Source organism: Pimephales promelas, chromosome 25 (genome assembly GCF_988280905.1).
Source record: "Pimephales promelas chromosome 25, fPimPro1.hap1.1, whole genome shotgun sequence".
Lineage (NCBI taxonomy): Eukaryota > Metazoa > Chordata > Actinopteri > Cypriniformes > Leuciscidae > Pimephales > Pimephales promelas.
In genome coordinates, this window is record NC_142793.1 from 2,820,367 (window position 1) to 2,847,788 (window position 27,422).

A 27,422-nucleotide genomic window follows, 5' to 3' on the forward strand; every position below is an offset into this window, starting at 1 on the left:
ACGAAACACTCAAGGCAATACTCCAGGCAAAGTAGATTTAATAAAAAAAAAAGATACTTTGCAAGTCAAAAATCCAACAAAAGCTCTTTAGAGAAAGAGGAATGATAATAGGAGAAAAAATGCAAACAATAACAGGAGAAAAATAAAACAACTCCACGAGGGGAGAAAAAACTAACTCAGACAACTAAGAATAGCTTACTTGGGATTGCTTGGAACTTAAAAAAAAAACACAGCAGATCACAGCAGGAATCACATAGCCAAGACTCAAAAACCGAGTGAGGAACAAGGGGAAAAAACACAGCTAAAATACTCTAAGGAAAACAAGGCACAGGTGACCTGCATAATAGCTAACAAGGATGCATGAGGAATAACTAAGGCAGAAGGGAACACAGGTGACCTCAAGAGGCCCGGAGAAGAACAACAGGAGGCAGGATTCTCACAGGACCCCCTCCTCTAGGAACGACCCCTGACGTTCCTTCCAGAACACCCTGGCCTCAGGGAGCGAAACTCTCGGATCAAACTTGGGTCCAGGATGTCCTTGGCAGGAACCCAGGAGCGCTCCTCCGGTCCGTAGCCCTCCCAGTCCACCAGATACTGCAGAGAGTTCTGGACCCTCCGGGAGTCCAGTATCCGGCGTACTGTGTAGGCTGGCTGGCCGTCAATGATCCTGGGAGGTGGAGGGGGTCTGCGGGGGGGGGGCAAAGGGAGAAGACAAGACAGGTTTAAGTAATGAAACATGAAAAGTGGGATTAATTCTAAGGGAACGAGGGAGAAACAAACGATAAGAAACCGGGTTAACTTTCCTTGCTATGCGAAAAGGTCCGATGTATTTCTGGGAAAGCTTCTTAGATTCGACCCGGAGGGGCAGGTTCTTAGTAGCCAACCAGACTCTTTGACCAGCTCGGAAATTAGGCGCCGTCCGGCGGCGGCGATTAGCCTGGGTTTGGTATCTCTGGGAGGTCCGCAGGAGTGTACGCCTAGCCTTCTTCCAGGTCCGTCTACAGCGTAGGACAAAGTGCTGTGCAGAGGGAACACCAACTTGCACTTCTTCCTCAGGAAATAGTGGAGGGGTATATCCGAACTGGCATTCAAAAGGGGACAATCCGGTGGCCGAGGACTGGAGGGTGTTGTGGGCATATTCAGCCCAAATAATATAGGTGGCCCAAGAAGTGGGATTACTGGCTGCCATACACCGCAAGGTGGTCTCCAGATCCTGATTAATCCGTTCCGTCTGCCCATTAGACTCAGGATGGAACCCGGATGATAGGCTGGCTGTGGCCCCGATAAGTCTGCAGAAGGCCCCCCAAAACCGGGATGAGAATTGGGGACCACGATCAGAGACAATATCACGGGGAATTCCAAATATCCGGAAGACATGATTCATTAGGAGCTCAGCAGTCTCCTTGGCTGAAGGCAGTTTGGGCAGGGGGATAAACCGGGCAGCCTTAGAGAAGCGGTCAACAACCACCAGGATTACAGTGTTGCCTTGGGATGGAGGAAGTCCTGTAACAAAGTCCAGAGAAAGGTGTGACCATGGCCTTTGGGGAATAGGTAAGGGACGGAGCAGACCCTGGGGTCGCTGACGTGTAGTCTTTCCTTGATTACACACAGGGCAGGCCTCCACATAAACCTGGACATCCTTCTTGATGGACGGCCACCAAAACCTCCGCTGGAGGAATTCCAGTGTGCGAGCACTACCTGGATGGCACGTCAAGGGCGACTCATGACCCCACTGCAAGACCCGGGCCCGAACAGATAGAGGAACGTACAAGCGTCCGGCAGGACCACCACCTGGATCGGGCTCGTGGACAAGGGCCTCTCGTACCCCTCTTTCTAGATCCCATTGAAGAGGCGCAACTATCCTAGACCCTGGAATAATCGATGCCAAGGGCTTCTCCTGTGTTTCGGGAGAGTAGACTCGAGAGAGGGCATCCGGCTTGCCATTCTTGGTGCCGGGTCTGTAAGATAGGAGAAACTGGAATCGATTAAAAAACAGGGACCATCGCGCTTGCCGAGGGTTCAACCGCTTAGCCTGCTGGAGATACTCCAGGTTCTTGTGGTCGGTAAGAACTTGGAAAGGATGCTGAGCCCCCTCAAGCCAATGGCGCCACTCCTCCAAAGCCAGTTTTACCGCAAGCAATTCTCGATCCCCCACATGGTAGTTACGCTCGGCATCAGACAGGCGATGAGACATGAAGGCACAAGGGTGTAATTTACCATCCTCACCCCTCTGTGACAGGATGGCCCCTACCCCCACCTCTGAGGCGTCCACCTCCACCACAAAAGGTCTTTCTGGGTCAGGAATAACAAGAATCGGAGCGGAAGTGAAGCGGCACTTGAGATCCTCGAAGGCCCCCGCAGCCTCCGAACCCCAGTGAATCTTGGTTCCTCCTCCCTTAGTAAGTGCTGTTAAGGGGGCAACCACCGAGCTGAAATTCTTAATGAACTTCCTATAGAAGTTTGCAAAGCCAATGAAACGTTGAACCTCCTTGACTGTGGCAGGGGTGGGCCAGTTGAGGACTGCCTTGACCTTCTTGGGATCCATTTCCAGGTGGCCGGGAGTGATGATAAACCCAAGAAACTGAGTCTGGGAAACATGAAAGTCACACTTCTCTGGTTTTACGTAGAGATTATTGTCAAGAAGTTTCTGGAGAACCTGGCTAACATGCCCCACATGCTCCTTTAGTGATTTTGAGAAGATGAGGATATCGTCCAGGTATACGAAGACGAACAGATTAAGCATGTCACGAAGAACATCATTAATCAGGGCTTGGAATACTGCGGGGGCGTTAGTGAGTCCGAACGGCATCACCAGATATTCATAGTGACCCGTGGGGGTGTTGAAGGCCGTCTTCCATTCATCTCCTTGCCTGATCCGCACAAGATGGTAAGCATTGCGGAGATCCAGTTTAGTAAAAATGGAAGCCCCTTGAAGCAGCTCAAAAGCAGTGACCATGAGAGGAAGGGGGTATCGATTACGTACCGTGATCTTGTTTAAGCCCCGGTAATCTATGCAAGGCCTAAGACCCCCGTCTTTCTTCTCTACAAAGAAAAACCCTGCCCCAGCCGGAGAGGTAGAGGCACGGATGATGCCGGCTGACAAGGACTCCTTAATGTAGGCATCCATAGCAGAGTGCTCAGGAGAGGATAAGGAGAAGACACGACCCCTTGGAGGGCAGGAACCAGGGAGTAGCTCAATGGCACAGTCATAAGCTCGGTGAGGTGGTAAGGAGGTAGCCTGGGACTTGCTGAACACTGGCTTGAACTGATGGTAAACACTGGGGACTCGGGAGAGGTCGACAGACTCTTGAAACTCGGAACTAGGGGCTGAGGGACTCTGAAGCTTGCAGGTGAGTTGGCAAGTGGATCCCCAGCTTAGGATGGTGCCAGTAGGCCAGTCGATCTGGGGATTATGTCTGCGCAGCCATGGGTGACCCAGGATAATAGGATACTCAGGGGAGTCAATGAGATAAAAGATCTCCTCCTGCTGGTGTTGAAAGACAGTAAGTCGTATGGACTGAGTCACCTCTGTTACTTTGCCTGGTTCCAGAGGTCTGCCATCCAAAGCTGTAACTGCCTGGGGATGAGGAAGTAGTTGGGTAGGGATTTTAAGTTCCTTAGCCAAGGTTAGATCCAGGAAGTCACCTGCGGCACCGGAATCGATCATAGCCTGGACCCGATGCTGGTGGCCTCCCCAGGACAGAGTGGCTGGAATAGCAAGGACAGCATTGGTAGGAGGAGCTCTAATTTTCCCCATCACAGTCCTCCTGTAGCTGGACGGGGACAGGAGTTTCCCGAAAGCTCAGGGCAAGTGGAGCGGAAGTGGCCAGCAACCCCACAGTAGAGACAACGGCGCTCCCTCATGCGACGTTCCCTTTCGCTGGGAGAAAGCCTGGATCGGCCTAACTGCATGTCCTCCGGGGAATCCAGGAGCTGTTCAGGGGCCGGGGAAGCTCTGAATGAAGGAACAGTAACTGGAGTAACAGAGTTGCTCAGATTAACTTGGGACTGAGACACCTGGCGGCGAGCTGTTCTCCGCTCTCTCAGACGATTGTCCAGGCGGATGGCCAATGCTATGAGGGACTCGAGATCCTCAGCTGGTTCTCGGGTGGCTAACTCATCTTGAAGGGGCTCCGACAACCCTGCCTGAAAACAGACCCTCAACGCTTCATCATTCCATCCGCTCCTTGCTGATATGGTCCGAAATTCAATGGCAAAATCTGCAGTGCTGCGGGAACCCTGGCGAAGAGAAAGTAGGCGTTTAGAAGCTTCTCTACCACTGACAGGATGATCAAACACCCTCTTGAACTCTTTCACAAAATCCTCATAGGAGGCACAACAAGCATCCTGGGACTGCCATACTGCAGAGGCCCAGGAGAGCGCCTTATCTGAAAGGAGGGTAATAATGTAAGCAATCTTGGAACGGTCTGTGGGAAAACTTGAGGGTTGAAGCTCAAAGGTTAGGGAGCATTGGGTGAGGAAACCCTGGCAGGAACATGGATCTCCAGCAAAGGGCTTGGGAGGTGGAAGTCGGGGCTCCGTGAATGGAGAAGGCCTGTCGGGGGAAGGTGAAGGTGAGGGAACAGGGAGGCGTTCGGAGAGCTGGCGGATGGAACTCATCATTTCACCCAGGAGATGAGAATGACTGGTCATCAGCTTTTCTTGTTGGCTGAGAACGGCTTCATGGCGCTGGAAAGATGCCTCATGTTGAGCAATCAACGTAACCAGGTCCTTGGAACTGAGTGTCTCTGGGTTCATGGCTGACTCGGTTTTTCTGTCACGAGCTGGGCTCGAACTCGGGTCTCTGGTGTGGAAAGATGAAAGTTCTACCACTTAGCCACAGAGGAGGTAGTGTTGGACCCAAACGAAACACTCAAGGCAATACTCCAGGCAAAGTAGATTTAATAAAAAAAAAAGATACTTTGCAAGTCAAAAATCCAACAAAAGCTCTTTAGAGAAAGAGGAATGATAATAGGAGAAAAAATGCAAACAATAACAGGAGAAAAATAAAACAACTCCACGAGGGGAGAAAAAACTAACTCAGACAACTAAGAATAGCTTACTTGGGATTGCTTGGAACTTAAAAAAAAAACACAGCAGATCACAGCAGGAATCACATAGCCAAGACTCAAAAACCGAGTGAGGAACAAGGGGAAAAAACACAGCTAAAATACTCTAAGGAAAACAAGGCACAGGTGACCTGCATAATAGCTAACAAGGATGCATGAGGAATAACTAAGGCAGAAGGGAACACAGGTGACCTCAAGAGGCCCGGAGAAGAACAACAGGAGGCAGGATTCTCACAAGAACGTTATAGGAACGTTCCATGTAGGTTATTTTTAGGTTCCATTTTTATAACGTAAGGAGAATGTTCCGGGAACCTTAAGGGGAAGTTCTAGGAACGTTCTGGGAACCAAAAAACTAACGTTCTCAGAACGTTCCCAGAATCACAACATTATAGTCTAAATTTTTCAGTTAAAAATAACAAAATTAAGCAAGTTGCTTTGCATCTCTAAATATTTCTGTTGGTTGTTTAACACAATAGCTGTCGAATATTAAATGTTGGGTTTATCTCATCGATCAAGGCTGCTCAGAGCTGGTATTGTGCTAGTTTAGCTGGTCCACCACCACCAGTAATCCCACTTCCCATGCCGAGGACCAGCAACCAGCATCCCATGCTGATCCCAGCTTGCTAAACACACCTTATGATGGTGACCAGCATTTCTCAAATATACACTCTAAAAATTGCTGGGTTGTTTTAACCAATCTTTGGGCCAAATATGGACAAACCCAGCCATTGGGTTAAATTTTTCCATTACATTTTTAACCCAATGTTTGGGTTTGTCCATATTTGACCCAAAGTTGGGTTAAAACAACCCAGCATGTTTAGAGTGATGGACATTATGATTATGAGACTGCCCTGCTGGCACAATGATGTCATCTCTGTGAGCTCCCTGCTCTCTTTCTCTCTATCCGGTCTATTAATGACTGGGCGTGTGTGTATTTTAAAGGAGGTCCGCTTTACAGTGTGTGTGTGTGTCTGATTTTCTGGGCTGTTGTAGAAAGGATGTGGTCTCCTCCTCTGGAGACTCCCAGAATCGTGAAAGATGCAGCACTTGATAGATGGATTGGAGGTAAAATGTTTCTCTTCTCTCCTTTTCTCTCTCCTTCCTCCATCTCCCGGCTGCTGTTTGTGGAGTATCGGAGGAGGATCTCTGGGGGATGTGTTTAGCAGTGTCCTGGCATTACTAGCCAGCGGTAATTGCTTTTACTAATGCATGTTGGTGTGTGTTACTCGCGTAGTCTAGTAGGGATGTGCTAGCCGTAGACTGCTGGTAGTCATGTGAGGTTTAGTTTGTTGGAATGACATAAGTAAATCAGCGGTGTTCAACCTCAGAGAAGTCGTTCGGCTTGGTCACGTCTCTGGAAGTGGCTGTGAGAGAATGTAGAGGTGTTTTACGGCTGGTTGCCGTTGTGGTCACTGGATGTATTTGTTTGTGTTATGCAGAGTATGCAAGTTATTTTTAGTTGTCGGAGAACAGCTGCAGACTGACAGGGCTGGAGCAGAACATGCAGTCTTCTAACTTTGGGCAATGCCAGTGTTAGTCCTGGATGAAAATGACCCAGCTGATCCCTGACATGCAGCTCGTAAACTGAGATTAATATAGGTTTAATACACTTGCCTGTGTGTTTCTGCAGAGGCCTTCTACAGTGTTTACATCTTTATATCAGATTGTCCTGAACACTAGGTGGCAGCAATCACATTGCTGTGTTATTCAATACATTGAACTGTAGGAGAAGAAGAGAGTTAAGAGTTGAGAGCTGTGTCATGCTAATTCTACCTGATTATTAAGTATAACAGTGTCTTTTTTAATGGTGTTTTTGCCTTAATTAGTATAGCGGATAGTGACCAGGAAGCAAAATGTGAGAGAAAGAGAGGGATGGGAACCGAAAGGACCATGAATTTGGTGTGGCCACAAGGTAAAAGTGTGTGCAATTCGGCTGTCCCTAGAAATGAACAAAAATATGACAAAAACTTTGGATTAGAAATATGAATATAACAAATGAATAAATGTTGTGTTTTTAATCAGGTTTGTGTTCATGTTAAGGGCCATTCACACCCGCACGTTTATTATAATAATCCACCTGACTTAAAAGTGCTTATATTGAAAACGTAAGATGACAAAACTGTAGTGCGCTTTTACCAGCGTTGTAGTCGAGACCACCTCACTCGAGTCCGAGTCGACACCGAGACCAGAGAGAGTCGAGTCCGAGTCAAGACCGAGTCCATAGAGAGTCGAGTCCGAGACCAGAGACGGTCGAGTCCGAGTCGAGACCGAGACCACTGAGGGTTGATTACCTAATTTACTTTTATTTACTTAGAGAAATCCTTTTTTTTTTTTACTGAATTTACTTAGAGTTTAAAAAATATGATCAGTTTAGGGTAAAAAGGCCACATAGTAGGTGGTGTTAAAAGTAATTTTATTACAATTTGTCATGCGCAGTTGCGCACTAGAAAATCACCAATCACTGGGCGTGTCAATCAATTTAAAGAAATATTTTATTAACATACATTAATAATCATGAAAAATATTTTTAATTGAACTCGAGTGGACTCGGGAATAATACCGAGTCCTAAAAAAAAAAATGTTCGAGTACGAGTCAATTCCGAGTCCAAATGGACACGAGTCCATGACAAGACCAAGACCATTAAAATATGGTCTCGAGACCGAGTCCGAGACGAGTCCGAGTTTCGAGTACTACAACACTGGCTTTTACTGTAAAAAACAGAATGTCATTGTCCGTTTGTGGACACTATAGAAGTAATAGTAACCACAGAATAAAAAATAAGAAGGTAATTGCAAGTTTTTATCTCACAATTCAGACTTTTTTACCTCACAATTGTGAGAATTACGTAATATAAAGTCGCAATTACGCGTTATTAAGTCAGAATTGTGTGATAATTGTGAAAATTCTGACTTATATTTTGCAATTCTGAGAAATGCAGTCAGAATTGGGAAATGTAAACTCTTGTGAGCAATTGTGAGATAAAAAGGCGCAATTATCTTTTAAAATGTTTTATTCAGTGGCGGAAACAAGCTCCATAGGACACCAGTGTTGTTGTTACATACATATTATTATTGGTATCAGTGGGAGCTCGTGGGTTTTAAAATAGAGGAGGCACACTAATGTCTAGGGATTCCCTGCCGAGGATGATGGTGAATATTTATTGTTTTGGCTTTTTGGTCGATTTTAGACAGAAAATGTAAAGAAATTTACACATATACATTGGGATAATACAAATATAATGTTCCTCTCCTAGCCTATCACTTGAAGCAAACATCCATCCCTTCTTAAACGGATAGTTCACTTTGAAATTAATTTTTGATATGTTTTAGCTTACCTCAAGTGCATCCAAGATGGAGGTGTCTTTGAAAACCCAGACAACTTCTGGCGAATTTAGATTTGCTCTGAAAGTTAGTCTGGCAAAGAGCTCACTCATTCAAGCCCATTTCCAAATCGTCGAAATCGAGGCACCAATCAGAAACGTTGGGGCGGGCTTTACACGATGATGACAGCGCTGGGATTTTGAAGCAGATTTTGTAGCCTACATTACAAAGATGGATGCCGCCATTGAACATCACTCGTTCGAATAAGCTATTGTGTCTGTTTTAAGTGATTTGAACGTTTCTTTTTGTTAAAAAAAACGAGATGTTAAAAAAAAAAAAAATCAGAGATGTTTCTCCGCCGCTCTGCATACGTCATCTCCTTCATCGCTCTGATTGGGTTTTAGCTCACTTTGTGAGGGGGAAATATTAACCATTGTCAATAATGTAGCAATGTATGAAGCACAGCGCAGACGGAAGTCACTTAAAAAACTAAACAAATGGCTTTCGGTTGGTCCGTGTTACCAACTTAAACCTGTTGTAAAATTGGTATGAAGAAATGTCAGATCGTGTGGATTCCTATTGAAATGACTGGATTTAGAAAATTTGTCGAACAATGGTAAATGTGACTGCACTGTAAGTCTTGCTTTTCTTTAGCATGCAGCTTGTGCTGAAGTATTTGTTCAGGTTTTAACAGCACGCATGTAGCCTGTGAGTAGCAGGGGCTAGGACATGGTTTGTGTGAAGTTAAACTGCAGACTTTTGAATTGGTTTGAAGTTTGCTATACACTCTCAGAAAAAAGGTACAAAAGCTGTCACTGGGGCTGTACCTTTTCAAAAGGTACACTTTTGTATCCAAAGGCTGCATATTGGAACCTTAGTGGTACATTTTAGCACCTAACATGGACATATTAATACCTAAAATGTACATATTAGCACCTAAAATGTACATATTAGCACCTAACCCAGATAGCAAACTGACATTGAATCAACGTGGAAATATGACATCGAAACAACGTTGATCCGACATTGTTTTGCTCATCGAATTAACGTTGAACCAACGTCAGGCGCGTCATTCTTTCAAAACTAACGGAAAATCAACTTGAAATCAACGCGTTGTTTCAACGTTATGAAAGCAAACCAATTTTCGATTTTCATTTAGCTTTGAAGAATGTCGCGTCTGACGTTGGTTCAACGTTAATTCGATGAGCAAAATCAACGTTGTTTCAATGTCATGAGAGACGTCGTTTCCACGTTGATTCAATGTCAGTTTGCTGTCTGGGAACATGGACATATTAATACCTAAAATGTACATTTTAGCACCTAAAATGGACATATTAGCTCCTGAAATGTACATATTAGCACCTAACATGGACATATTAATACCTAAAATGTACATATTAGCACCTAAAATGGACATATTAGCTCCTGAAATGTACCTATTAGCACCTAAAATGGACATATTAGCTCCTGAAATGTACATATTAGCACCTAAAATGGACATATTAGCTCCTGAAATGTACATATTAGCACCTAAAATGGACATATTAGCTCCTGAAATGTACATATTAGCACTTAAAATGGACACATTAGCTCCTGAAATGTACATATTAGCACTTAAAATGGACATATTAGCTCCTGAAATGTACATATTAGCACTGAAAATGGACATATTAGCTCCTGAAATGTACATATTAGCACTTAAAATGGACATATTAGCACTGAAAATGTACATATTAGGACCTAAAATGGACATATTAGCTCCTGAAATATACATATTAGCCTAACACTTAAAATTTACAGATATTGGCACCTAAAATGTACATATTAACCCCTAAAATGTACTTATTAGCACCTGAAATGTACATTTTAGCACCTAAAATGGACAAAAGTGTACCTTTTGAAAAGGTACAGCCCCAGTGACAGCTTTTGTACCTTTTTTCTGAGAGTGTAGTCTCTGTCACGTTTAATACTCATGTTTAAGCTGTTTCAATGCATCCTTTATTGTGATGATATAGAACATTTTATAAAGCTGCAGTACTTTGTATAAAAGCTTGACTTTGTTCAAATAAATGTAAAAAGAGATGTTGTGTTTGTGCAGGTGGATAAGCAGCAGCAGAGTAAGGATTCGGTGTACTTCAGAGATGGCGTACGGAGGATAGATTTTGTTCTGTCTTACATCGATGACAAGGATGGAGAAAAGAAACAGGTTTGTTATCCACTCCATAGGGGATCTCAATAAAGATCTGTTCGAGGACTATATCGCACTGTGTATATCTTCACACTGCTCATAAACATTTAAGGGATCCTAGATAAACATTTTCCACCAAGATAAAAGTTGTCAGACAATGAACAAGAACTCCTCTTTAAAGGGATAGTTCACTTTGAAATTAACTTTTGATATGTTTTATCTTACCTCAAGGGCATCCAAGATGTAGGTGTCTTTGTTTCCACAGTATTTTCAATTTTGATATTTTTAGGTCAAACCGTTGTTGTCTATCAGTCATATAATGGAGGTCTATGGTCACCACCTCAAAGAGCATGCACAGAGAAGTCCAAATTAAACATGATTTAATGACTCGTAAATGTAAGTACACATTGATGGCCTAAGACACGAAACGAGCGGTTTGTGTGAGAAAACGAACAGTATTTATATCGTTTTTACCTCTTGTAATCACAGCCAAGTCCAACTGATCTGACGGCACGGTTTGTGCATAATGCGCCGGAAGTGATCTCTCGCGCGTGTACATTACTCATTATTTATTTATTTAGAAATTTTTACCTTTCACTGTGAAGATAAGTGAGAGATCACTTCCAAAGCTTGCACAGACCGAAGCGCCCGTGCCCTTTAAGTGATAGTGCTCAGTACTTGTATATTTGATTTGATAAGCCTACTGTACTTCATTTACGTCACATTAAGAAAATTTGTCATGTAATTGATTTAAGGCATGCATTGTGATAAAAATTACACTGAAAATCCCCCAAAAATGTGCATTTTAAATACCCGATTGGTGGCCTAAATTAACAGGAAAAACGAACTGTGGAGTGTAGCAACTGTAAATACGCAGCTTTTTAGACTCCGATGTCGAATAACAAAATGACCTAAAGTTTATACACTACACGGATGAGTACATAATACATGAGTACATGCAGTAAAAGTGTATAGTGTGTCATTAGGGATGCAGCTGTAGCACATTAGTCATAAATACACAATTATATCCACAAAAATATCACCAAAAAAAAAAAAAAAGAAAAATCACACATAGCCAATGGTAAGAAGCTTTGAACTCTGTCCTCCAGGTGAGCACAAACGGGGCTGTCAGCCTTTACTTTGTGAAGTGTGTGTGTGTGTGTCATAGTCTTATGTACTTCCACATTCTCGTTACTCATAAATGATATGCTTTACCAGGCCTGGAAGCTCTACAGCTCTGCAGACAGAAATAATCTTGTCATAAGTAGTTACCAGGAACGCTGTACTATGTATTTCTCCAAAAGCACAACTCTGTGATTGTCAGATGTGGGGTTGATCTTTCATGCAGGATCGAAGGAAGGAGTTTGAGACCAACTTACAGAAAGCCGGACTTGACCTGGAGACTGAGGACAAATCTGTGAGTAAAACAATTCACATATTGTAGCCACCAAAAAGCCATTTCAGGATATTGATATGCCATCAGATTAGTTCTCTCTGTATCTCGCAAATACAAATATTGATTCATAAGCTCTAGAGTATTATGATTCTGCAATGTCTGATCATTAGCAATATATTTCATCGCATTTGTTTAGCTGGGTACAATACAAAGGATTGTTTTAGCAGAGGACAGTGAACTTCAGACACAGCTGATCACTGGAGCGAAGAGATCTGAAACATGAATGATTGTGCTGATGCAATGCTCATTTAAAAAAAAAAGAAAGAAAACCCTACCAGATAGGGCTTAAGTAAAAATGAATGAATAAGTTCACTTTTCTGAAATGTGACGTGCGTCTTTCCAGGAGTCGGAAGATGGAAAGACTTACTTCCTGAAGATCCACGTACCATGGGAAGTGCTGGCAACGTATGCAGATGTCCTGAAAATCAAAGTGCCCTTTAAAGCCAATGATATTCCAGCTAAAAAAGAAGTGCCCATGGGCTGGCTCTTCACGCCCTACCGTCTGCCTGATCACGTGATGAACCCTGAGCCGGATTACTTCACCTACACCTTTGACAAGAGCAAGATCGACTTCTTCCTCATCGAAGATAAAGAAACCTTCTTTCCTCCGTCCACGAGGAACAGGATTGTAAGAAAAACCTTATTAGGCATTAGACATTACAATACTTTATTTTAGATATAAAATATATTTAGTCTTCAGTGTCACACAATGCTTCAGAAAGCATTATAATATGCTGATTTGGTGCTCAAACATGATCAGTTACTGTTAGTTCTTAATTAATAATAATAATAATTCTTATTATTATCAACATTTTTGCTGTTTAACATTTTTCAGAATTGTTTAAAAAAAAAACCATTTATTTAAAGTAGAAATATTTTATAAAATTATAAATATATTTACTAGGGCTGTCAAACGATTAATCGCGATTAATCGCATCCAAAATAAAAGTTTGTGTTTACATAATATATGTGGGTGCACTGTGTATAATTATTTTAGACATATAAATACACAAACATGTATGTATATTTAAGAAAAAAATATTATTTATCTACAAAATATTGATATTTATATATAATATAAATTATATATAAATCTATATAGTTAGTATATACATGATACTATTTCTTAAATATATTCAAGCATGTGTGTGTATTTATATATATATATATATAAAATAATTAAACACAGTGCACCCACATATATTATGTAAACACAAACTTTTATTTTGGATGCGATTAATCGCGATTAATCGTTTGACGGCCCTAATATTTACTTTTCCCACGTATAGTCACTTTTGATCAAATGAACATGTCCTTGCTGAATAAAAGTATTTTTTTTTAGTCATGCTTAACCCAGACTTTTGAAGTATTTCACAGTTCCACAAAAATATGAAGCAGCAAAACACAAATTGAAACAATGGTTCCTATTAGAATGATTTCTGAAGGATCATTTGACACTGAAGAATGAAGTTCTTAGTTTTGCCATCACAGGTAAAAATTACATAGGAATATTATACATTACAGATGTATAAAGATATCACATTCTTCATTACTGTGTGGTCATACTAACCTCTAAACTTCCAGAGCACAGCTGTAGACTTTAGGGCTGTGAAACGATTAATCGCATCCAAAATAAAAGTTTTTGTTTACATAATATATGTGTTTAGTGTGTATAATTATTTTGTATATATAAATACACTCACATGCATGTATATATTTAAGAAAAATGTTCAAATATTTACATATACATTTCTTAAGGGTGCTCTTCGGTCATTTCTGACCGAAATATTTTCTGTTTTGAATTTCTAAAAATCACAGCTTCATCGCAATGTTACGAAACTTGGTGACTTTTATGGCATTATGTTTGTGAACATACATAGGAAATAATGGGAAATTGACAAAAACACAGAAATTGACACATTTTTATTTATTTATTTATTTACATTTTTATTATAAAAAAATCATTTTTGAGATTGTTTCAACTATATATTCAAATCCACCAAAAAAAAAAAAAAATTGGTTCATAAACAGCTGGGGAATTCACATGCCTCTCCATAGAGAGCTGTACATGCCATCTAGTGGTTACACCATGATTCTACGCTTTTTCTCTATACTGTAACCAGATGGTGCTAATTTTCTTCAAAAATATATTTTTTTTTCTGAAGGCCTAGACTCTATATTAAACTAAAATACTGCATTAATATTTTTTTTAAAAAAAAAATTATTTATTTTTATTTATTTATTTATTTTAATATTTATTAATATTTCTGCAATATTTATGGTCTCTTTTTGCCAAAGAGAAAAAAAAAAAATATATATATATATATATATATATATATTTTTTTTTTCCTTTGGCAAAAAGAGACCATAAATATCGCATAAATATTAATAAATTCAATAAAATTTCTCAAAATACTAAATTACAAAGAATAAATATTATAGAAAGAAAATAAATTGCATTGGTTTTACTGGGATGGAGGAAATCTAATTTTTATGTGTCCGGTCACTTTTGACCGGGAAGATAACAAGTGTGACTCCGAAACGAAGAGCACCTGAGGGTTAAATATTGTATGCACATGCATGTGTGTGTATTTATATATACAAAATAATTATACACACCACACGCTCATATATTATATAAACACAAACTTTTATTTTGGATGTGATTAATCACAATTAATCGTTTCACAGCCCTAGTAGCCTTCTGTAGCTTTTACTAAGGAACTGCCCTGTAACCGAAGGCTTGGCTTATTGTCTTCTCCACGTAGGTATATTACATCCTTTCCCGAATCCCGTACAGTAAAGATGACAAGGATAAGAAGGGCATTAAGAGGCTGCTGAACAACGGGACCTACACATCTGCCTTCCCTCTTCATGACGTAGGTCTTTTACATCAAAACTATCCAGTTTCTCTGGAGACTTGAAATGGTGACAATGATTCAAAAGGCTTTGCTCCGTCGAAAAACAATAACATCAATGTGTGTTTCTGCAGTGTAGGTACTGGACAAGATCTCGTGATTCTAACTGTGAGAGCGAACGCTATTCCCTGTACAAACACTGGGCTGGTTTCAGCTGCTTTTACAAGGAGCAGCCGCTCAACCTCATACGGTAAGGCCGACCGCAGCTTGCTTTGTATTTAAAGGAGTAGTTCACTTTTAAAAAAAACTTTAGCTGATAATTTACTCACCCCCATGTCATCCAAGATGTCCATGTCTTTCTTTCTTCAGTCGAAAAGAAATTAAGGTTTTTGATGAAAACATTCCAGGATTTTTCTCCATATAATGGACTTCAATGGGAACCAAACGCTTCAATGGGAACCAAACGGTTCAAACTTCAAATAAAGTTTACGTTTTATAAGCACAAATGTTCGCCTTGCTCTGTTCTGTGATGCACGTTTGTGACTCTCCTGTTCGAACTCGTTCATCAAAATGAACAAATCTTTTTCCGAGTCAAATCATTCATTGAATGAACCAAATGACTCGGAAAAAGGTGGGGGGGAGGAGTCAACGTTTTCTCAAAGTTTCCTACTGCAGCTTTAATCTGACTCCATTAAAGTTGTTGTTATTCTTTAACCTCTCATTCTTTAGCGGTAAAGGGCTTTCTTAGAACTGATAGGAAAACGTAGGATTTAACCTGAACGTTTAGATAACAAAAGCCATAATCACTTGACTTAAGCTTTTAACATCATCAGTGATAAAAGGAAAGATTAAAAGATAAGTTACATGTTTAAATATCCAGACAGCAGAACGGAAAAACATACTGTAGAAAACTTAGTTTTAACAAATAATGTAAACAAGGCTGTAAAAGCCTTCCACAGAGTATGTGAAGGAGTGACGAGGTTAAAGCCTTTCTCCAAGATCAACAGTTATCTTTCCTTCTTAAACCCTAAGCCAAGCATTGTTACACATGAGAGGAATACCAACACCGAAACAGACCACAGGAAACTAAAAGATGAGGCAAATGTGTGGTGATCAAGAGAGGAAGAACATTAACATATTCTCCTCAATGCGTGTTCAAACAATAGTACCTAGATTGTACATTAGGATGCTTCAATATGTCTATTAAGTTCACCACCATTCATTTCAGCGTATAAGCTGTCAGATGAGACCAAACATGGCAGAATTACATATTAGAAGACAGTAGTAAATAAACGGTCCCACTTTGTACTATATACTTACATTGAAATTAATAATTTGATACAATGGACTTAATGTGTACATACATGTTTTTACATTGTACTTATATTTTAAAATTCCAACATGTAATTACAGCTATAATTACTTTATTACATTTGTAATTACACAGTTGACCCTCCCCTCACACGTTAACCTACCCTTAAACCGACCCATAGCATACCACCACACCTGTCCCCAACCTTACCCGTATCACACCTCAATAGCAGCAAAAGTGTTTTACAATACAACAGGAACACAATAATACATTGTACTTATTGTTCAATGTAAGTACATAGTATGTAAAGCCACTTAATATAAAGTGGGACCAAATAAACAGTATGTAGTTGAAAGCATACGTCCTGTGAAGCAAATGGTCTCTCCCGTGCCTGGAGTGTCCCAACAGTCCTTTCACTAGATAAACATTAACATAAGGCCGTTGTGCCACGTTTAATTCACATGTATACCTTTAAAAGGCTTTTTGAAGTACTAAGGAGTCTGCCCATATTTGCTCAGCTCAACCTGTTCATCATCACTCAAAAAAATGATATGTTGGCTTTACTTAATTTTTTTCGTCAACAGGTTCCACATAACTTGATTACGTTAAACAAACATTTGTTCATGTAACTTCAACATCATGGAATTAAGTAATTTGACCCAATTTAAGTAGTCTCAACGTGAATGTTTAAAGAAAAAAAAACATAAAATAACTCTTGATTTTAACATTTATTCTTTCTTCATTCAACCGTATGCAAAGCATGCTGGGAACTAAAAGCACCGCCCAGTTTCAGTTAATGCAACACAAATCATTCATGTAATCCAACACAAACTTAAATTAAGCAGATCGAACACAATCAAATTAAGTTCAGGCAAAATGGCAGTCGGCTCGCACTACACTGTAAAAATGAATATGCTTTATCTAATCAAAACAATTGTGGCAACAGATTACAAGCAATATTATTCATTCAAATTGAGTAATCAAATTAATTCCTTACAAGTTAAAACATTAACATAAGGCCGTTGTGCCACGTTTAATTCACATGTATACCTTTAAAAGGCTTTTTGGCATAAGTCACCATTATGGTGATCGGTGTTTTAGGTTTGTTTTAAAATTACGTTTTTCTCCTTCAGTGATTCTGCTTGTTAACATCAGGTGTCTTTAAAATAAAGAGTTCTTAATTAATCTTTGACATCTGTCTGTTATTCAGGTATTTTAGTTTATTTTTTTGGTGTAAACTTTACTCATGGTTTATTAAATGGTTAACTTTTAAGGAATAATTTGATTATTTATTACTCAATTGTAATTTGTTGTTTGTAATCTGTTGCCACGATTTTATTGATTAGATAAAGCATATTCATTTTTACAGTGTATACTGCCACCCTCTGGATGTACAGTTTTTTGTACTGTTAAGTTGAGACATAATCGCATAGACCTTAATAGAAAAAAAAAAAACTTTTCAAGTCAAAAAGCACAATTATTATAAGTAGGGTTGGGTATCGAGAATCGAGTATCGATTGGAATCGGGACTAACTTTTCGTTTTTCCCGGAATCGTTCAAAAGTTAAAATTTCGATTCCTAGTTTCAATATTCACAGTCCGACGAGCGGAAGAAGAAACCGCTGAACAACACCAACGAAGAAGCGTCTACCGGAAGTGTTGGCATAACCGCGCGAGTCAAACATGAGTAGCTTACGTCGGCGATCCAAAGTGTGGCTTCACTTTTCTAAAAATAACGAAATCTCGGCAAAATGCAAAATTTGTGACAAAAGGAGTATTTCCTTCAGAAAGACCGTTGGTTAGCAAGGTTAGCTAAACTTTTTTGACCCTGCCTCTTAAAAGAATCGGAATTGAGAATCGTTAGGAACCGGAATCAGAATCGTTCAAATTCAAACGATACCCAACCCTAATTATAAGTAAAATAAATATAAATATAGTATGTAAAGTTCATTTTTTCTTTTTTTTTTGAGTGATGTGTTCCTTTGTTCAGTTTTCCGCTCCTCATTATTAGTTAATGTCAGTTGTGTTCTATTAATCGTTTGTGTTTGCTATATAAGTTAGTCCCTCACAGTCATTCTCTGTCCGATCACATGACCCTAAGTGACCCTTTGGATATTTGGAATTAAACTTTGTGTTGGAATGATATTCTTCTGTATTTGTAGGCAAACAGATTCAATCTTTTTTTTTTTTTTTTTTTACAAAAAAAGGTTAAAATTGTATCTAGTGATTGTTGAAATACTTTCTTCTACCTCAGCTTAGAGACAAGTATAATATAAAGGTTAGGAAAAGTGGGTTTTGGGGCAGAACAAACCTCTTGTTTGACCAAGTGTTCATGAAACCTGTTTTTGCACTTCAGTAGCACTAGGGGGCAGAAATTCACACAAAACAGTGGAAATCTAGTTAAAATCAAGACATTTTATAGATGTTTTTTTTTTACCAAATGAACACAAGGATGAATGTTTAAACATTTCCATTTGAATGCACCAGTATAACAATACAATTCATAAATATGTATATACTAAAATATTTACCGTTAAATGCCACACAGCATTTCCAGATGATGAATCAGAATTATAAGTTCTATTAAAACATCTTTCTAAAACTCTCATACTCGCAAGCCAATGAGAAATCACATATCTTGTCTAATGAAAGAGTAATCTTAATGGCATATTAAAAGCAGTTTATCATCACTTTTTGTAATCGTCACTCAAAGAGACTGTCGCATACTTAGCTTTTGTTAAAGAAATAAACTCAATATATATAAAATCCTCAATGTTAAATAATAGAGAATGTGATGTCTTGAGTTGATCGACATTTTCATTTAATCAAATCTGCTTCTTGTACCAAAGGAAGTACTATGGAGAGAAGATCGGCATCTACTTCGCTTGGCTGGGTTTCTACACCGAGATGCTGTCTTATGCCGCAGTTGTTGGTCTACTCTGTTTCATCTATGGCGTGGCCACCTTCGACAACAACGTCTGGAGGTGAGGATGAGGCTAGAAAACTGAGTGTAGAAGAAGACAGTTCATGCGTGTGGCAGTGCTGAGACTGCAATGCATCAAAGGGATAGTTCATTTTGAAATTAATTTTTGATATGTTTTATGTTACCTCAAGGGCATCCAAGATGTAGGTGTCTTTGTTTCCGCAGTATTTTCAATTTCGATATTTTTAGGTCAAACCGTTCTTGTCTGTCAGTCATATAATGGAGGTCTATGGTCACCACCTCATAGAGCATGCACAGACAAGTCCAAATTAAACATGATTTAATGACTCGTAAATGTAAGTACACATTGATGGCCTAAGACACGAAACGAGCGGTTTGTGTGAGAAAACGAACAGTATTTATAGCGTTTTACCTCTTGAAATCACAGTCACGTCCAAGTGATCTCTCTCGCGTGTACGTCACTCATTGTTTACACAGATTTCAGAAGTGTTACCCTTCACTGTGAAGATCTAAACATATTTAGATATACAGGAAATCGCAATGGAAGACGATTTCGATATATCAACAGACAAGGTTGAATTTTGTTCGTAACCACGCAAGAGATCACTTCTGACGCACTTGTGCAGACCGAAGCGCCCGGTCACTTGGACATGGCTGTGGTTACAAGGGGTAAAGGGATATAAATACTGTTCATTTTCTCACACAAACCGCTCGTTTCGTGTCTTAGGCCATCAATGTGTACTTACATTTACGAGTCATTAAATCATGTTTAATTTGGACTTCTCTGTGCATGCTCTTTGAGGTGGTGACCATAGACCTCCATTATATGACTGACAGACAAGAACGGTTTGACCTAAAAATATCAAAATTGAAAATACTGTGGAAACAAAGACACCTACATCTTGGATGCCCTTGAGGCAAGATAAAACATATTAAAAATTAATTTCAAAAAGGGAACTATCCCTTTAAGAATCACTCTGACACATTTCGGAAACACATAGAGGCCTGAGTTTGGGTTCACAGACAGTTGTTGTTGTGTTCTGTAGTAAAGAGATCTGTAACGAGACCATTGGAGGGCAGATTGTCATGTGTCCTCTCTGTGATAAGAAATGCGGCTACTGGAAGCTCAGCACAACCTGCAGCTCTTCCTGGGTGAGGAAAAATGTTTATATGGTGTAACAAGCATGTTTTTTTTGCATACTTATGGATGTAAAGTCATATCTTCTCCATCTAATTGCCTTTTAGCAATCGTATCTGTTTGACAACACGGCCACGGTGTTCTTTGCAATATTCATGGGGATATGGGGTGAGTAAAGACCTTTTTAGACATTTGTGTGCTCTTATTCTCTGTATTTGTTACATCAAACCACCATCAGCTTCTCATCATGCTTTAGTGCAGTTGATCAGCCAATGAAAATAGGGATGGGCCGTAATTTAAGAGAATGTGTTAAAGGAGTAGTTCACTTTTTTGAAAAAACTTTTGCTGATTTACTCACCCCCATGTCATCCAAGATGTCCACGTCTTTCTTTCTTCAGTCGAAAAGAAATTAAGGTTTTTTAATGAAAACATTCCAGCAGTTTTCTCCATATAATGGACTTCAATGGGAACCAAACGGTTCAAGGTCAAAAAGACAGTTTCAGTACAAACTGCAAACTGTTCAAAGGGCTTTAAACGATTCCAGACGATGAATAAGGGTCTTATCAAGCGAAACGATCGCTCATTTAAAAACGAAATAACAAAGTTTAAGTTTTATAAGCTCAAATGGTCGCCTTGCTCTGTTCTGTGATGCGCGTTCGTGACTCTCCTGTTTGAACTCGTTCGTCAAAATGAACGAATCTTTTTCCGAGTCAATTCGTTCGTTTTTTTCGTTGAATGAACCAAATGACTCGGAAAAAGATTCGTTCATTTTGATAAACGAGTTCGAACAGGAGAGTTATTCATCGTCTGGTGTCGTTTAAAGCCCTTTTAACAGTTTGTACTGAAAGTGTCTTTTGGACCTTGAACCGTTTGGTTCCCATTGAAGTCCATTATATGGAGAAAATCCTGGAATGTTTTCATCAAAAACCTTAATTTCTTTTTGACTGAAGAAAGAAAGACATGGACATCTTGGATGACATGGGGGTGAGTCAATTATCAGCAAAAGTTTTTTTGAATAGTGAACTACTCCTTTAATGTTTAGATAGTTTGAATTAGTTTACTAATTCACTAGTTTACTCTAATGGTAATAGATGATTCTTCTACTAAAACTAGTTGTCAGTCCAGATTTTCAATAAACATTGTGTTTGGCATGTCATGACATCTGGTTTGCGTGGAAACCATCATTTTTTGAAAGGATATGAATATAATGCATTCATGAAAGCAGATGATCAGTGTATTTGAAGCTGTATTGTGGTCTGGTGTCAGTGACTCTGTTCCTGGAGTTCTGGAAGCGGCGTCAGGCCCGACTGGAGTACGAGTGGGATCTGGTGGACTTTGAGGAAGAGCAACAACAGCTTCAGCTTAGACCCGAATACGAGATCAAGTGCACCAGTCGACGAATCAACAACGTCACACAAGTAAGCATCTACTTGCCTTTTGACCCAGGGATTGTATTTGTGTTCTTCATCCCTGCTCTTGGAGAGCCAACGACCTACAGAGTTTAGATCCAGATGTGCTCCAGTTCACCTGGCCATCAGTTGATTCTGCTGGAACGAAACGAAACAACTCCAGGACCGTGAATGAGGAAGCCATGGTTTAAAGGATTTGTAATTCATTTTAATGATTGATTCATTTTGCAGTGTATTATGCTACTGACATTTTTTTCTTCATTCTACAGAGAATTATTAATGCTCATAATGTTCTTCATTGCTTTATCTCTTCTTTCAGCAGATTTTATATGAGATAATCGTATTATATAATTGTGATGCATACATGTGGACATAATCAAACTCAGGCTAGTTAGACGAGGTTCAGTGATATTGGGGAGTTGCCTCACTCACTCAGTGCCGTTTAGCATGAAATGAAAATGAGACCGATGAATTATGTTCAGTATGTTGTTCTGCATTAATGTCTCTGGTCTAATGTAATTGTCTCATATTTTATGAAGTTTTTCAGCGTTTCATTAGTGAATGACACATGTCTATTCACACAAAGCTGTAAAATCTACTGTTAAAGCAGTAGTTCACTTTTAAAAAAACTTTTGCTGATAATTTACTCACCCCCATGTCATCCAAGATGTCCATGTCTTTCTTTCCTCAGTCGAAAAGAAATTAAGGTTTTTGATGAAAACATTCCAGGATTTTCTCCATATAATGGACTTCAATGGGAACCAAACGGTTTAAGGTCCAAAAGACACTTTCAGTGCAAACTGTTCAAAGGGCTTTAAACGACACCAGACGATGAATAAGGGTCTTATCAAGCGAAACGATCACTCATTTAAAAAAATAAATAATAAAGTTTAAGTTTTATAAGCACAAATGCTCGCCTTGCTCTGTTCTGTGATGCGCGTTCGTGACTCTCCTGTTCGAACTCGTTCATCAAAATGAACAAATCTTTTTTTCATGTCATTTGGTTCATTCAACGAACGAAATGAATGAGTTGACTCTGGAAAAGATTTGTTCACTTTGATGAACGAGTTCGAACAGGAGAGTCACAGTACAGAGCAAGGCGAGCATTTGTGCTTATAAAACTTAAACTTTGTTATTTATTTATTAAATGAGCGATCGTTTCGCTTGATAAGACCCTTATCCATTATTCATTAAACTGGAATCGTGTAAAGCCCGTTGACCAGTTTGCAGTTTGCAGTGAAACTGTCATTTGGACTTTAAACCGTTTGGTTCCCATTGAAGTCCATTATATGGAGAAAATCCTGGAATGTTTTCATCAAAAATCTTAATTTCTTTTCGACTGAAGAAAGAAAGACATGGACATCTTGGATGACATGGGGGTGAGAAAATTATCAGAATTTTTTTTTAAAGTGAACTAATCCTTTAATGTTGAGAAAACCAGTGAACCTGAAATCCGATTCAGTTTCAAACCCTATAAATATGAATATGGTTTGGATTGGGTTTGTAAAAATCTGCTGTCTAACAGTGTTAATTGGACAGAAAATGAGTTTACTGAGTCCCCTCAGGTGTTGGACGTCCAGGTTAGTTTACTGAGAAACTAGATAATTGCGTGTTTGTTTGACTTTGCTCACGCTGTATAGGAACAGGAGTGGGTTCTAGACCAGACACCAGCTGATAAAGCAGGCAGGTTTCTCCTGTGCTGGACCACTGTAGTCTTGTGGGTAAGACAGGCACAGGACGAAAAGAGATTGGTTTGATGTGTGTGAGTGTGTGTATAGCATTAGCGACCTGCTCGCCGTGTGATCCCAGCTAGTCGTAGAATTGATCTGATTTTAGCGATCTCATTAGAAACAGGACGAGTCCTCTAGACAGCAGTGTGTACAGTGACGGCACTAGTGCAGTGCTAGATTAGGGCTTCTGTCCCAGGTGTGTGTGTGTGGTGGTGGTTGCTCATGTTCCCTGCTTTGCTTGCTTGCTATGTAGGAGATGGAGCCCTATTTACCTCTAACAAGCAAGTGTGCTCGCTCAATGCTGTCTGGGGCCACCGTCCTCTTCTGGGTGAGCATCACAACTTACAGCAGACTGAGACTTTCATTTTCCTTATACAGTAAAGTACAAATGTTGTCACCTTTTTATATTAGCACATATGTACAAAAATACAGAGGGGTTCAAAAGTCTTAGACAACACTGAAAATTTGGGATTTAACTTGGAGATACTTTGAAACTTGGAAGTTTTGCGATTTTTAAACATCATAAATTACCCCCCAAAAAAATAAAAAATAATAATTGTCCATGATTTACTGCCCCTTAAAGGGATAGTTCATGTTGAATTTAATGAACCGTTCAACCAGTCAAAGCGTTCTTGTCTGTCAGTCATATAATGGAGGTCTATGGTCACCACCTCAAAGAGCATGCACAGAGAAGTCCAAATTAAACATGATTTAATGACTTGTAAATGTAAGTACACATTGATGGCCTAAGACACGAAACGAGCGGTTTGTGTGAGAAAACGAACAGAATTTTATCGTTTTTACCTCTAGGTTTTGGAATTTGGACTTCTCTGTGCATGCTCTTTGAGGTGGTGACCATAGACCTGCATTATATGACTGACAGACAAGAACGGTTTGACCTAAAAATATCAAAATTGAAAATACTGTGGAAACAAAGACACCTACATCTTGGATGCCCTTGAGGTAAGATAAAACATACCAAAAATTAATTTCAAAGTAAACTATCCCTTTAAGCCGTCCTAGGTGTCTATGACTTTCTTATTTCAAACAAACACAACTGACGGAAGCTAGCTATTTTAGTTTATAAAGTTTTTTTAAATGGATATTTTTCTTACACAAATGCCTCGCTTCACTTCAGAAGGCTTTTATTTACCCCCCGGAGCCGTAAGGATTACTTTTATGATGGATGGATCATGACATGATATTATCATCGTCATATTTTGTATGTTGTTGTAGAGTCGTTTTTTTTTTTTTTTTTTGATGGGGACAATGCACATTAATGAACTTCTGAATTGAGACAACAAAACAGACGTAAACATGCCGGATTATAGCCACAGGGCTAATTTACATCCGTAGTCCCTAGACAAATAACAAAAAATACAAAGATTACAACAAACAAAATAACAACAAAAACAAAATAAACAAAATATACTCTAAAATATACTCCCATCGCTCGTTGTGTATCGCTATCATGGTTGAACAGGACAAAAAGTCTGATTACCACATTATCGTGTGTCGTTAGGACAGATGAGGTGATGGAGAAATATTTGAGACTGCATTATTTCTTCAATAAGCAAATTTGTTTAATGCTCTTTGGTACTTTGGATCATTTTGAAATCATGCTGGATAACGTCAGATTTGGTTCAGCTCGAGTGCTGCTTTCATTTACGCAAAATAGAGACACAAAATACTATGAAATTCCCTTTTTTTCTTTTTTAAATAAAGCCAATTGCTCTTAACAAAGTACACAAAAAACATTTTCACTAGTGGTCTCAGATTTTTGAACCCCACTGAATATATTAGCTCTGTTCCAATGGTGGAGCGTTTTTAAGATTTCCACTCTAGAGGGTGGTTTCACTTTTTTTGCGTTTTTAAGCCCAAAAACGGCGTCGCCGTGTAAACGAAAGGCACATCTGATAAAATATTTTTACGTTTTCACCCGCGAGCGTTCTCGTGTAAACACAGGGCCTAAAGGGTAAAAACCGGTAAAAACGTAAAAGTCTGCTAGACAGTGAAGGTTGTACACAGGCGTTGTTGTGTGACAGTGCTTCACATCGCCACCTAGCCGCCTGGAGTGCATACTACATTGAATTTCACACACTTTTGCGTCACCATATGAGAGCGGATTTCCCACCCATAACGCTCGTCTAAACGCAGAATAAAAAGTGATAACGCAACACCACTTTTGCGTTTTCTCTTCAGATCGTTTCCGTGTAAACATAGCCGAAGGCATCGTGCACAACGATGCTATTTAAAACCGAAAGTCGGACTGTTTACTCAATATATGCATGTGCTATGTTCTTCTATGCTTATTAGAGTGTTGTGTCATTAGCTAAGCAACTTGCTAATATCAAAAACAGTTTAAATCCATTGTGAATCAAATCTTCAGTAAACATTGCATATAGAACACTTTTTGTTTAAAGTTGCGAATTAAATTATATATTGTTATTGTATTGTATTTAATGACTGCAGTTCCAAATGAATAACTTAAGAGATTTCACAGCAGTTCGGTGGCGTTTACACAACATCGTTTTCAACCAAAAACCGAAAACTTTTGGTTATGGTGGCCTGAAATCGCAACTTTTCAAATCGGGTTTCACGTTTTTTTGAAAATTATACTGTTATTGTCTTCATGTAAACTACAAAACCATACATTTGTGAAAACAGTGACGTCATGCGCATGCGTATTACGCGTTCAGTCCATAGCCGCGTGTGTTTCTTTACAAAGTGACGTCGCCAACTACTGGCCAGGCAGCAGAATACAGCGATTTTAGTCTTTTTCGCGGATCCGTGTGAACGGGATCGATTTGACATCGTTGTCGCCTGCACGCTTTTCTTTTTTTTGTACATTTTTGTCATATAAATATACCCTTAAAAGCTGCCGATGTTGGTAGTAGATTTGAAACAGAGCTATTATATACTGTAGCAAATACCTATTAGCGTAATATCTGTGTTAGACTTCTGACTGAATGTTAATAAGTCACTGGACTGTACGGACACAGAGTCACACATCAGTAAGTCAGTAAGTTAAGTTTGCCTGAGAATGCATGTTTTTACCAGCATGAGGCGTTTCACTGTTTTGGCATGACGTAGTTCGTAGTTTCCACAGTGTTCTTAGAAACAAAACAAAAAATTACAATATTTTTATATGAATAATTGAGTAGTGTATACTAATTGCAGTGTGTGAGTTGTTTTGTGTGTGACGTTTACCTCTCTCGCCCCGAAACCCAGATCTCTCTGATTATCGCCAGTATAATCGGTGTGATCGCGTACCGTCTGGCAGTGTTCGCGGCGTTTGCCAGCATCATGAAGGAAAACGAAACCAATAAGCTGGATGTGGTTGGAAGCCTCATCACACCCCAGTTTGCCACGTCCGTAACTGCTTCCTGCATCAACTTCGTCATCATCATGATCCTGAACTTCCTGTATGAGCGCGTAGCCATCAAGATCACTGACATGGGTGAGTCTTTATCTCCCAGACTCTTTCTTTACCTCAATTATGCTGACTAATGTTGTAACTTTTTAAAAAATATAATAAATACCTTTTAAATAAGACTATAAATCAATGTTATTTATGATCATTTCGATTTTTTTCCCCTATTAATTTATTGTATTTGTCATTTGCAACTCGATTTTTCTGATATGTTCCAATTAATTCTTATACCATGGTCTGGGTGAATACTCGATTCTGATTGGCTGCAGGGTGTCCGTTAAAAAGTGATAGAGGACACCTAGTAAAGTAGTTCTGGTGAAACTGCCTGTTTACCATTCGAAATGAATAAATAAATGCGCTGCCTACAACGGCTGTGAGTAACCATAGCAACAGGCAGTCACATGCTCTATCATCTAACGTTAGATATTATAGCCTAAGGGCCGTTACATAGTCAACGCATCGGTACGCATACGCGTCCGCATGGCTATGCATCGCTACGCTTTGGCCGCCATTATGCGTCGATGCGTAGCCAAATGTGTCGTCCTAGTTTTTGATACGCGACGCA

The 27,422-nt window shown here is 39.5% G+C and overlaps 1 protein-coding gene across 2 annotated transcripts in view; it reads left to right on the plus strand.

Moving 5' to 3' along the window:
* ano5a (anoctamin 5a) overlaps positions 1–27,422 on the plus strand; it is a 57,959-nt gene that overhangs the window by 15,420 nt on the left and 15,117 nt on the right. Inside the window, exons 1-12 of one of the 2 annotated variants that reach the window (XM_039656714.2) lie at positions 6,051–6,134; positions 10,489–10,596; positions 11,927–11,995; positions 12,378–12,662; positions 14,803–14,913; positions 15,027–15,142; positions 19,053–19,187; positions 20,194–20,299; positions 20,393–20,453; positions 21,552–21,703; positions 23,678–23,752; positions 26,656–26,884. In XM_039656714.2, coding sequence (XP_039512648.2) covers positions 6,108–6,134; positions 10,489–10,596; positions 11,927–11,995; positions 12,378–12,662; positions 14,803–14,913; positions 15,027–15,142; positions 19,053–19,187; positions 20,194–20,299; positions 20,393–20,453; positions 21,552–21,703; positions 23,678–23,752; positions 26,656–26,884 — 1,474 coding nt within the window. In that variant the 5' untranslated portion in view covers positions 6,051–6,107. Of the gene's footprint in view, positions 1–6,050; positions 6,135–10,488; positions 10,597–11,926; positions 11,996–12,377; positions 12,663–14,802; positions 14,914–15,026; positions 15,143–19,052; positions 19,188–20,193; positions 20,300–20,392; positions 20,454–21,551; positions 21,704–23,677; positions 23,753–26,655; positions 26,885–27,422 lie in introns of those variants that run through there. The other variant, XM_039656713.2, reaches the window with a different exon arrangement.